This window comes from Monopterus albus, unplaced genomic scaffold (genome assembly GCF_001952655.1).
Source record: "Monopterus albus unplaced genomic scaffold, M_albus_1.0 scaffold260.1, whole genome shotgun sequence".
Taxonomy (NCBI): Eukaryota; Metazoa; Chordata; class Actinopteri; order Synbranchiformes; family Synbranchidae; genus Monopterus; species Monopterus albus.
In genome coordinates, this window is record NW_018128140.1 from 559,382 (window position 1) to 574,197 (window position 14,816).

Genomic DNA, 14,816 nt, shown 5'->3' on the forward strand with positions numbered 1-14,816 from the left:
GCTTATATGAGTGTCACAGCAAAGGGTCTGAATACTTATGACCATGTGATATTTCAGTTTTTCTTTTTTAATAAATCTGCAAAAATGTCAAAAATTCTGTGTTTTTCTGTCAATATGGGGTGCTGTGTGTACATTAATGAGGAAAAAAATGAACTTAAATGATTTTAGTATATGGCTGCAATATAACAAAGAGTGAAAAATTTAAGGGGGTCTGAATACTTTCCATACCCACTGTATTTGTCATGGTGTGACTGGTCACACTGAAGGAACAATTCATCATATCATATCATAATGATTTAATGACAGCATCGTCCTTTAAAAGCTCCCATCTGTAGGCAAGATAAAAATCTTTCGGCCAGGGGACCCCTAAACGTAATATCAAGATAAAGACCATGGTGGACAGCAATTGTCCTGCCCTCTATGGACAGGTATTATTGCCTCATTGTTGTGGTCAACCACATTTATTTTGAGGTTCATGGGAAGTTGACCTTAGGCCAGGAAGTAGTAGTTCATCCTGACAGCATGAAGTAGCTGCCATTCGCTGCAAAGCTCAAGTTGAAATCGTTCCACAGAGCAAAGAAATATATGCCTGTAAGTTTATTGTTTATGTCAGTTTATTGGTGTTATATGTGCTCTATTTACGAACAAATGTGTATTTGTATAGAACAGAATACCGCGACTGTCAAGTTAATTCAAGCTAGTGCGTCTATGTGTTTTTCTATTGTAGGTTAGCAGTAAGCTAGCGCAATGTGTATTTGCTATTTTATAGAAAACAGACATGTTTTCTTGTTGCAACTCAAGCATCTAATGTGTTTGCTTGTACTTGTTATGTGTTTGCAGTTTTCCAAATTGGATGCAGTGAACGAGGTTTCAAGCCACAAATCTTTGCCTTCGGTTTTGGACTGTTTATCTACCTGCCACAATAGACATGGACGTTTAAGGAGGGCAGAATAGCAATGGTCACCAGTAGTTTGCAATCTGGAGAGGAGAAACTGTCTGACCAAAACAGCCACTACTCCAAGACAAGAATTAGTTTTGATTGTAAAAATTAACAAGATAAACTGCCCCATAGCTAAAATTAATTTATGATGCAGCAAGTACTTATTTTTTTGAGGAACATGGTGTCCAAAATCTCAAGTAATTGAAATGGCCTTCATTTTGTTCTGCTATTCTCTGACAAACTAATCAAAGACCAGACCAAACCAGAACAAGACCATCCCCATCTGAACTGAGCTGAGTTACAGGAGACAAAGCAACACACCACATCAACTGTTTCATTACCTGGTTGCCCCCCATTCTGTGGCATGGTCCTATTTCCACGCTGCCTCCATTGGTGTGCCCCATACTGTCAATACAGTAACTTGTCTCAAAGCCCCGAATCTGCACACATATGCACAGGTTACACACACAAATTTTGTGGCACAGGTTATTTCACAGAAAAATTAAACCTGCTTATTTCTAACAAACCATGAGAGAAACAGTAACTGAACATGCTGCATGTGTGTTCTTACCTCTCCCCATTCTACATTTTTAGCAGGCAGAGGGTAGTGCAATGGAATGTCATACGCTATTTCCTCCATGAACCATTTGAAGCTCTTACATCGATGTTCCTCTCTGATAAAAGATTTGGCCAACAAACAGCAAACAATAAATTTGCAACTGTATACCTTAGTTTGACTGAGAGCTAATATTAAATGAATATAGTCATTTCATAATCACTTCTAAAAATAAAATATATGGTATGAACTTTCATCTTATGACAGTGTGTCCAAGTTGAGTTTAAGGTTAAATACACCTTTTTAAATATTAGACAGAACAAAATATACACAATGACAAATTTCACAGCTGACAACCAATAAAACAAAAAGAACAACTATTAACATCTGCACGTGTGTACATTTCTTTGTGAATCATCTAAATGGATAGGCAGGACACTATCCTAAGCCATTAAAAAACCTAAGTTTAGATACTTACAAGTCTTCTATTTCTTTACAGTGTGCTTAAGGTACATTCTCTTTATTGCAGAAATAAAACATTTCCTGTAATGCACCTATGCACTGTACAACAATAACCTTTTACATTTATTCCTTGTCACATTAAACAGGATGGGGTGAATAAACTCTTATATTCTTATTGGTTGGTTTATACATGTGGGTTGTAGCAGCCATCCTACTGTGTAGATTTGGTGCTAGATTTTTGTGACTGTCAGTCTGGAAATAAACTGATGTTGGCTGTCAAAACTCTAAATCAGCTATCTCTAGACATTTCTTTCTGTCCTTTGTCAGCTTGTGTCTGGGACAGTCTATTAAAAGTGTAGAAGGGCCTTTAGGTGGGTAATTGGGAGTAAAATGAAAATGTGAAAGTGTGATTGAGTCAAAGTCTGAATATCTATTAGGAATAAACAACAGTTGTGCAAATTTTATTGAATCTATGTTATACCTGAAGCGTTTAAGCTCACTGATGTCTCCATAGGCTAGAGTGCGAGTCTCAGGACGACTAGCGTAGAAGTAGTCCTTAAATTCATCCCACCATACCTCCACCACACGAACATAGTTCTGTACATGCACACAGACAGAAATATATTATACTTCACATGATACTGTATGTAATATAATGTTGCATTCAAAGTCATAATATACTAATGATTTTCACTACTGTAAAAATAATTTAGTAGGTCTAATTACAGTAAGTGTTGGGAAAATCAGACATGTGACTGTACACCTAATTAGTGGTACATTGCTTCAAAAATTACACACTTCAGACCAAATTAATAAACTATGTGTATTCAAAAACAGTGCATTTGCATCTTCCCACATATAAATCGTATTTATTTAGAAGAACACATGCAGTGCAAATGTCACACAGTCTTTACACAGACTACTGACTGTGCACATTAGGGCTGGATGATATAAAAATATATACATTGTAATATAAAATTTAAACAATAAGAAAATGACAGCCTTTAATAAACTGGATAAAGGACACTGCTTGATAGCACACATCAACTTATCACATCACAGGAATGGAGGCGATTCTAACCAATCGAAAGGTAGTTGTTTTAAGAACAAACGTCCACCAAACACACAGCAACGCTGGCTTAGTTAGAGGAACTCAGCATGCAGCACATGCTACTGTTGTGGTCCCCCATGATGCTCTGAGTTTCAGTTCTCTCCTCTCCTCCCCTCTCCTTTCCTCTCTCTCCATGCATCTATAGACCTACAGTACATGTCTTTAACTGTGCGTCTCCTCTCTTCCGTAGTGTGTCCTCTCTCTCTCTCCCTGTACCTTTCTGCAGGTAGCCCTGGCACTGGAGCTCTACATTTCTGTTGCGCAGTCACTGGCCACATCAACCTGTCCAGTGTTTAATTGTTGTTGTGTTTGCTGTGTCTTGTTTTTTTGTTTGTTTTTTATATTGAAACAAATAACACATTAACAAAACAGGTCAGGACATGGAAGATGTAGAGGGTTTCACATGATTGTAGTGTGTGAGGGTGTGAAGTGTGGGTATTTCCAACTTATGCCGTCTATGAAGGGAAAGAAAGGAAGAAGTAGAAAAAAATACAACAATAATAATGATGAGTACTACTAATAAAAGCAGCTTGTTACATTTTTAGACGTTTGTGGGAATGTGCGTGGCCTCAGCCCCAGGTGCTTAGTTCAAGTTGAAATGTGTTAAAAATGGGTTCCATTTGTCATTAAAAGCTGATAAACTATTCTTGTGAGTGGATGCCATTTTCTCTAGTGTGATGTACTCTCAAGGTTGGTCCAGTGGTTTATATGTAGAGATTTTTTTTGTTTTCCAGTTCTGAAAGATTGTTGTCTTGGCAATAGCTAGAGAAATAAGGAGTCGGTCTTTGTATTGAATTGGTAGGTGGTCAACTTCTGCGAGATCCCCCTGAGCAAGCAAAGTGATGGAGGAGGAGGGATTCTACAGCCACAGAGTTTCTCTGTCACTGCTATCCAGAGGGAATGAACTAGTTGGCAGGTCCAAGTAGCATGAAAATAATTGTTGGTGCAACCTAGAGTGCATTGTGAACAGATGTCTGTGTCGGTGAAACCCATTTTGAACATTTTACTTTGTGTAATATGGGTCCTGTAGATGGTCTTGTTTTGTATAAGTTGTAAGTTTACATTGCTGGTCACAGAAAAGATGTTATTACAAATTTCTGTCCAGAAGTCGGAGTTGAGGGAGAGAGTAAAATCGTTTTCCCATTTGAGTTTTGGTATTGTTATTGTTGAATCTGTACTTGATATGAGTTCATATAGCTTGGATAATATTTTCTTGGAATCATTAATTTTCATAATTTCTTCAAATAATTTGGAAGGCTGTAGTGGGTTACTGGTTACACTAATCTTTGACTTAATTGTGGATTTTAGTTGATTGCACTGGAGGAACTGTTCTCTCTGAACTCCGTACTTCTGGATCAGTGTATTAAATGATATGAACTGGTTAATTTCAAATAGGTGATATAAGTGAGTGATTCTTTTATGTTGCCATGTTGGGAAATGGATAAGGTTATGTAGTTGAAAGCCAGAGTGTGCCAAATTGGAGTGTATCTACATGGTGCAAGTGATGTAGTGATTTTGTTTGCTTTCTACCAGGCTGTCAGAGTTGAGAAAATTGTGATGTTCTCACAGTAATTCATTTTCTTAATATAGTTCGGTAGGAAGGCAACTGAGTTATTTTTGCAGTAATTTTGCTCTAATTCTATCCATGCACTGTTGTAGCTGTCCTTCTGAATCCATTTGACTAAATATAAGGATAATCACCTTTATTGGCCAAGTATGTTACACACAAGAAATTTGTTTCCGGTACAGATCCGAGGCAGCCATCTGCGGTGCCAGCTCAACCGATGGCTCTAACCATCGGGGGCAACAACAACAAATATTGTAGCTGAATATATTGTAGCTGATTTACCAAGTAGTAATATTGGAAATCACTAGGCCACCTAGTGATTTCTTCTTTGAAGTGTAGATAGGGAAATTTTGGGTTTCTTGTTTTGCGTTTGCTGTGTCTTGTTGCTTTTCTCTTCTTTTCTCTCTCCTCTATCCACTCACCCCAACCAGTTGAGGCAGGAGGTCACCCACCAAGAGCTGGGGTCTGTCGGAGGTTTCTTCCGTTAAAGGGAGTTTTTCCTCCCCGCTGTCTCCAAGCACTGCTCAAGGAGGATTTGTTGGGTTTTCCTCTATGATAACAACAGTAATAATAATAATAACATTTATCTTATGGATCCGTTCCTTTCATACCGTTCATTTTTTGCTTTTTTCAAATACATCTGTGGTGTAATTAAGTGCTGAAAGTGCATCCAGTTTTAGGTCTGTGAATCTGTCAGTTTGACTGCATAGATAGCTGTAGCAGCAGCAGTACTCAACTATACTCATGATAAGTTTGACATAACATTCCACTTCTGGGTCAAGACTTCCCAAGACCCAAACAGCGGAGCTTGTCACCCTCTACACAATAGCATCACGGAGAGGAAAAAAAACAAAACAAACCAAAACACAACAATTGTTAAGATTCAAATACAGGTGCTGGTCATATAATTAGAATATCATCAAAAAGTTGATTTATTTCACTAATTCCATTCAAAAAGTGAAACTTGTATATTATATTCATTCATTACACACAGACTGATATATTTCTTTTAATTGTGATGATTATAACTGACAACCAATGAAAACCCCAAATTCGGTATCTCAGAAAAATAGAATATTACTGAATACCAATACAAAGAAAGGATTTTTAGAAATCTTGGCCAACTGAAAAGTATGAACATGAAAAGTATGAGCATGTACAGCACTCAATACTTAGTTGGGGCTCCTTTTGCCTGAATTACTGCAGCAATGCGGCGTGGCATGGAGTCGATCAGTCTGTGGCACTGCTCAGGTGTTACGAGAGCCCAGGTTGCTCTGATAGTGGCCTTCAGCTCTTCTGCATTGTTGGGTCTGGCATATCGCATCTTCCTCTTCACAATACCCCATAGATTTTCTATGGGGTTAAGGTCAGGCGAGTTTGCTGGCCAATTAAGAACAGGGATACCATGGTCCTTAAACCAGGTACTGGTAGCTTTGGCACTGTGTGCAGGTGCCAAGTCCTGTTGGAAAATGAAATCTGCATCTCCATAAAGTTGGTCAGCAGCAGGAAGCATGAAGTGCTCTAAAACTTCCTGGTATACAGCTGCATTGACCTTGGACCTCAGAAAACACAGTGGCCCAACACCAGCAGATGACATGGCACCCCAAACCATCACTGACTGTGGAAACTTTACACTGGACCTCAAGCAACGTGGATTCTGTGCCTCTCCTCTCTTCCTCCAGACTCTGGGACCCTGATTTCCAAAGGTAATGCAAAATTTACTTTCATCAGAGAACATGACTTTGGACCACTCAGCAGCAGTCCAGTCCTTTTTGTCTTTAGCCCAGGTGAGACGCTTCTGACGCTGTCTGTTGTTCAAGAGTGGCTTGACACAAGGAATGCGACAGCTGAAACCCATGTCTTTCATACGTCTGTGCGTAGTGGTTCTGGAAGCACTGACTCCAGCTGCAGTCCACTCTTTGTGAATCTCCCCCACATTTTTGAATCGGTTTTGTTTCACAATCCTCTCCAGGGTGCGGTTATCCCTTTTGCTTGTACACTTTTTTCTACCACATCTTTTCCTTCCCTTCGCCTCTCTATTAATGTGCTTGCACGCAGGGCTCTGGGAACAGCTAGCCTCTTCTGCAATGACCTTTTGTGTCTTGCCCTCCTTGTGCAAGGTGTCAATGGTGGTAAATATACATTGTACAGATTATACTGATCTGTACAGGTCTCTATTTTTATTTTCTAAGTACTCCATTTTTATTCTATTTTTATTTCATCTCCTAATGAACATTCCATTGTCTGTTTGCATTGTTTATTGCCTGTTTATACTGCTTATTTTACATTTTTTGCATTGTTTATTGCTTGTTTACACTGTTTCTTTTGTTATACTATACAGACTTTTGTTGTTATATTGTTTACTTGCCCCTTGCTGTTGCCTTGCATGGGGATATGTACATGTACATTGAGAAATGCTGTACCACAGTTAAATTCCTCATGTCCAACATACCTGGCCAATAAAGCTGATTCTGATTCACAAAAGGATGCTGCCAGTTGAATGCAAGAAATGTGGAGGAAATGCGAAAGATTGCTCTCCACTGAATCCATGCTAAAAGGGTGACTGGCACTATTTGCATTAAGTACACCATATTAACAGCAAATGTACTTCTATGTGAGGGTGAGGACATGACATTCCTTGATAAGATTGTCAATGTGCACTGCGTTCTGACAAATGTGCCACAGTGTGGCTGTGAAACACAAGTAGTTCTATAATACAGATTAATAATCACATTTTGTTCTTGTAGTGGTTAAAAATAAACAAGGTTCCAGAGGGAATATGTAATAGAACATTATGTAGTTCATATATAAATATTATTTGCAATAGTTGTGTAAGGCTGAGCTAAGTGTGTACGGAAGCTTGATCTGTTTCTTGCGCAGGCAAGAATATCTTGGGCTGTGTCCCCCTTGTTTAACCTATGGGTCAACATCCCGAGTGACTTCCTCCTTAGATGGGGAATGGATATAGCTGCAGCCTTATGTGAACTGCTTGTGTGCTCTGTTCAGGTTTAGAAAAAGGAAATGTGCACTAGGTCAATGCGACCTAGAAGTTAATGTACTGGACATTTTTAGACAATGCTTGGAAGAAGGTGTGTGTGGGTAGCTGGCATGAGACTGCATCTCATGCTCAGGCCATGGAAGGCTGTGTAAGTGCGAGCAGATAAAAGGCTAGGATAGCTGGGTTAGAAAAGGAGAAGAGAGGATGACAATGCTACTATGAAAAGTGTTCCGGGGACCCAGGCCTGGGTGGGGAAACAAACTCAGGACTATGAACTCTTGACTGACGGTACCTCATGACAACAAATGACTGGACTGACTGGCGCTTTTGACAATCTTCTTATTTAATACTTTATCTATTACATTGCAGGAGGAGTGACTCTGGTCTCCGTTCTCTGTTCCCTATCAGATTATCTGTTTCACTACTACTCTGTTCAGAATAGTTGTAATATTAAATGGACGTTTCTATTTCCTCAGACACATTGTATAGATGATCCTCTACCCAGATGTGCTATTTACTGTTTTCTTTATTTTTATGGATTTTTACTGACAATAGTTTTGTTTTATGTATGAAATATTTGCTTTATTGTTAGACAAATTACACATTGTAACTGCTGCAGTATGTTCTTTTTATTTTTTGCAAAACTGAATACACAGTTTGTGGGTATTGCACCAGAAGAAACAGATTAAATATCTTATTTTATGTTATATTGGTGTCATATAATTCTGTGTGGGATGGGTCAATTAGTGGAAAGACACGTAATTAAAAAATTATTAATTCAGTCATCCTTGATTTTCTACAGTTGACAAGATGGACAGAACCATGGGCCACCAGCAGCAGGGGCATGATTAAGCACCACACAGCTTAAGTGGAACCACCAGATTGCACAGCTCTGGTTGTTGCATGCAACCATGTCTTCCGGCTCCTCTGACCCTTGGCACCATAGATCTATTAGCTTGGCATAGGCACCACAGCTTCGTAGTGGTTGTCTTCCTCATCCCTTTCCTTCATAAGGATCCAAACCTCGCCTCCAGTACTACTGTGATTAACCTTGGAGTCATTTTTGACCAGGATATGTCCTTTAAATCACATATAAACCAAGTCTCTAGAACTACCTTCTTTCACCTGCGCAATATTGCGAAAATCAGGAGCATCCTGTCTCAAAGCGATACTGAAAAACTGGTCCATGCATTTGTTACTTCCAGGCTGGACTACTGTAACACTTTACTATCAGGATGTCCCAATAATTCCCCAAAAAGCCTCCAGTTAATCCAAAATGCTGCAGCCAGAGTACTGACAGGAACTAGCAAGAGAGATCATATCTCTCCCATATTAGCTTCTCTCCACTGGCTCCCTGTAAAATTCAGAATAGAATTTAAAATCCTTCTCCTAACATACAAAGCCCTTAATGACAAGGCTCCATCGTATCTTAAAGACCTCGTAGAGCCTTATCATCCTAACAGAGCACTTCGCTCTCAGAGTGCAAGTTTACTTGTGGTTCCTAGAGTCCACAGACGCAGAATGGGAGGCAGAGCCTTTAGCTATCAAGCTCCTCTCCTATGGAACCAACTCCCAGTCTCAGTTCGGGAGGCGGACACCCTCTCTACCTTTAAGATTAAACTTAAGATTTTCCTTTTTGATAAAGCTTATAATTAGGGCTGGATCAGGTGACCCTGAGCCTTCCCTTAGTTATGCTGCTATAGGCCTAGGCTGATAGGGGGCCCCATAATGCTCTGAATTTCTCTCCTCCCCTCCGCTCCCCTTTCCTCTCCTCCCCTCTTCTCTCCTTTCCTCTCTCTCTATGCATCTCTACACCACCATTATACATCACTAACTTTGTGTCTCCTCTCTCCCGTAGTGTGTCCTCTTTCTCTCTCCCTGTACCTTTCTGCAGGTAGCCCTGGCTCTGGAGCTTTAAGTTTCTGATGAGCAATCACTGGCCACATCAACCTGCCCAGTGTTTGACTGTTTATTACTGTGTTTGCCATGTCTTGTTACTTTTCTTCTTTTCTTGCTCCTCTATCCACTCACCCCAACTGATTGAGGCAGAAGCCTGACCACTAAAAGCCGGGGTCTGTTGGAGGTTTCTTCTGTTAAAGGGAGTTTTTTTCTCCCCACTGTTGCCAACTGCTTGCTCAAGGGGGATCTGTTGGGTTTTCAGCATAATAGTGACAATAGAAAGGTCTAGACCTTGCTTTGTAAAGTGTCCTGAGATGACTTTTGTTGCAATTTGGTGCTATACAAATAAAATTTAATTTGATTTGATTTGAAACCAATTACCAACTGCATCTTCTCTCTGGTGTGGTGGTTGATAATAAATCAGATTCCAGAGGAAATATGTGATAGAACAGTATGTAGCTAATATAGACCTTATTTGGTACTAGCTTGTGTAAGGGAGAGCTGAGTGATTATGTGTTTATTAAGTTCATGTGAGGTGGACAATGGGCTCATGTAAGTGGTTATATAATTAATACTTAGAATCCTAGTTAAAGCCCAAGTATGGTCAGAGATGTTCCTTGGTGAGGGCCTTTGCCAGAACATTGGGAGTCAACCTTCCTGTCTTCCCGGAATGGAGTGAGAAGGGGGGCCCTGGTAGACGTCAAGACTGACAAAAGTCCAGCTGTGGTGAAGTAGCTAGTGGCTAAGCTGATAAAGAGAATATGCTAAATCTATTTATTAATTGGCGCCGAATGATGATGTCACTTCTGGTTTAGCAATTTCCTGTTAGGAAGAAAAAACAGTTAACATAAGGCTCTTGGTTGTGGCATGTGTATCCATTTTCATCCGGTAGGAAACATGACAGAAGCAATGCCGTAAGTTCTTATATGTGTCAGCTGACAGTATAGTTAACATTTGCTACGATTGTGTTCAAAGTAGTTAGATGCGATGTTGAGGTAGTTTATTTACAATTGTGCATAAGCTAGCTGAGACTATACGTTTGAACGCATGTACAGTATGTGTTGAAGTGTGCCACCATTTATAGTATAAGTAGTGGTTAAATAAGCATAACTGACACTAAATATTTATTGTATTGTTTATTTGCAGTTTTTATCGTGCTGTTATATGAAGAAAGGCCAGTAAATGTTTTGATCTTACTACGACCCTCTTCATTGACTACGGTTTAACTCATGTGTAGTGTTTGCTTCATGCTAACTAGCTAGTTAACGTTACATTACAAGGCAGCAAAACAGCCCACTTTTAGAATCTTTATTTTTGTTAATTTAAGAATACTGTGACTTATCTAACCAAATGTAACCATTTCTTTTTCTCCTTCCCATTACAAGGAAAGCAGTAAAATGACAGCTAATTATTGACAGCAGATTACTGATTCGGATCTACTGAAACAATAGGGAATACAACAGTGTGGCATACTGAAAGGAGGAGAACGAACTGAAGCTTGGACCCAAAAACTGAGTGGAAACATTCCAATATTGTTAGGCTAATAAAAATAAAGTGTATAAAACTGTGCCATTTTGCTGCCTTGTAACAACATTAGCTAGCTAGACAGCATAAACTTATGGCATGGCATGCTCATTTCCAGCCATTTAATATGTTATCTTGGGTACTTCTAGACTAGCTTTGCACCCATAATAGCTCCAAAGAGTCAAATTATTTCAGAATGATAAAACCCGAGAGCCTCTTCCCAAAAACGATGATAGTTCGTGAACGTGCAGAACTCCTGCTACCAGTGTTGTGTCAAAATCTCTTTCACTATCGAGATGCAAATCATATACAAACATACCCTGAGGCTTTCATGACAAGTTGTACATGTGATCATAGAATAATTATTATTACTAAATATATTATGCTAAATCTGTGCTTTAGCCGGCAAGATATTCTATTTATTCATACCAGAGTTATTAAGCCAAGGGATTGGTTGTGTTGCCAGGTAAACAAGTATATGAAATGTGTGAATCACATCCAGACTGGGCACCATCTCTATACTTGGGTCACAGTGAGATCAAGCAGTGTGCCAGATGGGTAAACACAAAAGGGTGAAGGACAGAGAGTACACCAGCAAGGGATGAGACTGCGATGGATGACACCACACAAAGCAGCATCAATGCCACTAGAAGAGGATGGAGAAGAAGCAACAGGCGGAACTGAAGCTTTGCAAGCCTTCTGAGAAGAGGTTGATAATGTCACTATGCCTCATCGGTTTGTGGAGGCCTTTAGGAAATGTACTGCTGTAATTCTGGACTGTTGAAATATTCACAGAGACCGTCCAACCTTAAAGCAAAAGCTCAGTGATTTTCCCACTACAAACATAACCATGAAGTGTACCTTACACCACAGGGCTCTAGACCTAGCAAACACCCGACACTGGAGAGATGTCCATGTCGTGTTGATATCAGGTCATTTCATCCAAGTCCTTTTTAGAATGTCTGTGAGATGTGCAATAGAGGTCCAAAACCCAACGTCTGATATATCTGTGGATGTACACATTAGGCTGGATATTTGGACATCTGGTCTGGGCTTATTTTGGATGTCTGTGACATACAACCACTAAACACAAAAACTTGCCAAGGATGTCTAATTGAGGTCTGTGTCAGATGTTGAAAAAGTGGTCCCCTGAGTAGCCAGAATGAAGGTTTATGCAATGTCTTTTTTGACATTGCATATCATTCATTTCTAAGGGATTGGCAGGGTGTGTCAGTGACAAGGATATAAATGAAAACTATGGGATTCTGGTTAAACTGTTGCCTGGTGATTTGGGATTGGCTGATCATGGCTTTGACATCTGTGACAGTGTTGGACTTTTGTGCAGAAGTAAAGATCGCCACATTAACACTTAACCCACGACAGTATGACTGGACAATAACCCTCAGTGCAATACCTTCCCCAGTGCAATACCGGTAAATATACATTGTACAGATTATACTGATCTGTACAGGTCTCTATTTTTATTTTCTAAGTACTCCATTTTTATTCTATTTTTATTTCATCTCCTAATGAACATTCCATTGTCTGTTTGCATTGTTTATTGCCTGTTTATACTGCTTATTTTACATTTTTTGCATTGTTTATTGCTTGTTTACACTGTTTATTTTGTTATACTATACAGCCTTTTGTTGTTATATTGTTTACTTGCCCCTTGCTGTTGCCTTGCATGGGGATATGTACATGTACATTGAGAAATGCTGTACCACAGTTAAATTCCTCATGTCCAACATACCTGGCCAATAAAGCTGATTCTGATTCACAAAAGGATGCTGCCAGTTGAATGCAAGAAATGTGGAGGAAATGCGAAAGATTGCTCTCCACTGAATCCATGCTAAAAGGGTGACTGGCACTATTTGCATTAAGTACACCATATTAACAGCAAATGTACTTCTATGTGAGGGTGAGGACATGACATTCCTTGATAAGATTGTCAATGTGCACTGCGTTCTGACAAATGTGCCACAGTGTGGCTGTGAAACACAAGTAGTTCTATAATACAGATTAATAATCACATTTTGTTCTTGTAGTGGTTAAAAATAAACAAGGTTCCAGAGGGAATATGTAATAGAACATTATGTAGTTCATATATAAATATTATTTGCAATAGTTGTGTAAGGCTGAGCTAAGTGTGTACGGAAGCTTGATCTGTTTCTTGCGCAGGCAAGAATATCTTGGGCTGTGTCCCCCTTGTTTAACCTATGGGTCAACATCCCGAGTGACTTCCTCCTTAGATGGGGAATGGATATAGCTGCAGCCTTATGTGAACTGCTTGTGTGCTCTGTTCAGGTTTAGAAAAAGGAAATGTGCACTAGGTCAATGCGACCTAGAAGTTAATGTACTGGACATTTTTAGACAATGCTTGGAAGAAGGTGTGTGTGGGTAGCTGGCATGAGACTGCATCTCATGCTCAGGCCATGGAAGGCTGTGTAAGTGCGAGCAGATAAAAGGCTAGGATAGCTGGGTTAGAAAAGGAGAAGAGAGGATGACAATGCTACTATGAAAAGTGTTCCGGGGACCCAGGCCTGGGTGGGGAAACAAACTCAGGACTATGAACTCTTGACTGACGGTACCTCATGACAACAAATGACTGGACTGACTGGCGCTTTTGACAATCTTCTTATTTAATACTTTATCTATTACATTGCAGGAGGAGTGACTCTGGTCTCCGTTCTCTGTTCCCTATCAGATTATCTGTTTCACTACTACTCTGTTCAGAATAGTTGTAATATTAAATGGACGTTTCTATTTCCTCAGACACATTGTATAGATGATCCTCTACCCAGATGTGCTATTTACTGTTTTCATTATTTTTATGGATTTTTACTGACAATAGTTTTGTTTTATGTATGAAATATTTGCTTTATTGTTAGACAAATTACACATTGTAACTGCTGCAGTATGTTCTTTTTATTTTTTGCAAAACTGAATACACAGTTTGTGGGTATTGCACCAGAAGAAACAGATTAAATATCTTATTTTATGTTATATTGGTGTCATATAATTCTGTGTGGGATGGGTCAATTAGTGGAAAGACACGTAATTAAAAAATTATTAATTCAGTCATCCTTGATTTTCTACAGTTGACAAGATGGACAGAACCATGGGCCACCAGCAGCAGGGGCATGATTAAGCACCACACAGCTTAAGTGGAACCACCAGATTGCACAGCTCTGGTTGTTGCATGCAACCATGTCTTCCGGCTCCTCTGACCCTTGGCACCATAGATCTATTAGCTTGGCATAGGCACCACAGCTTCGTAGTGGTTGTCTTCCTCATCCCTTTCCTTCATAAGGATCCAAACCTCGCCTCCAGTACTACTGTGATTAACCTTGGAGTCATTTTTGACCAGGATATGTCCTTTAAATCACATATAAACCAAGTCTCTAGAACTACCTTCTTTCACCTGCGCAATATTGCGAAAATCAGGAGCATCCTGTCTCAAAGCGATACTGAAAAACTGGTCCATGCATTTGTTACTTCCAGGCTGGACTACTGTAACACTTTACTATCAGGATGTCCCAATAATTCCCCAAAAAGCCTCCAGTTAATCCAAAATGCTGCAGCCAGAGTACTGACAGGAACTAGCAAGAGAGATCATATCTCTCCCATATTAGCTTCTCTCCACTGGCTCCCTGTAAAATTCAGAATAGAATTTAAAATCCTTCTCCTAACATACAAAGCCCTTAATGACAAGGCTCCATCGTATCTTAAAGACCTCGTAGAGCCTTATCATCCTAA

The 14,816-nt window shown here is 39.6% G+C and overlaps 1 protein-coding gene across 2 annotated transcripts in view; it reads right to left on the reverse strand.

The window, feature by feature from the left end:
• galnt7 (UDP-N-acetyl-alpha-D-galactosamine: polypeptide N-acetylgalactosaminyltransferase 7) overlaps positions 1 to 14,816 on the reverse strand; it is an 89,950-nt gene that overhangs the window by 9,756 nt on the left and 65,378 nt on the right. For both annotated transcript variants that reach the window (XM_020621463.1, XM_020621462.1), the window contains exons 10-12: positions 2,440 to 2,555; positions 1,512 to 1,614; positions 1,282 to 1,380 (exon numbers count right to left, since the gene is read on the reverse strand). In XM_020621463.1, coding sequence (XP_020477119.1) covers positions 1,282 to 1,380; positions 1,512 to 1,614; positions 2,440 to 2,555 — 318 coding nt within the window. The remainder of the gene's footprint in view (positions 1 to 1,281; positions 1,381 to 1,511; positions 1,615 to 2,439; positions 2,556 to 14,816) is intronic.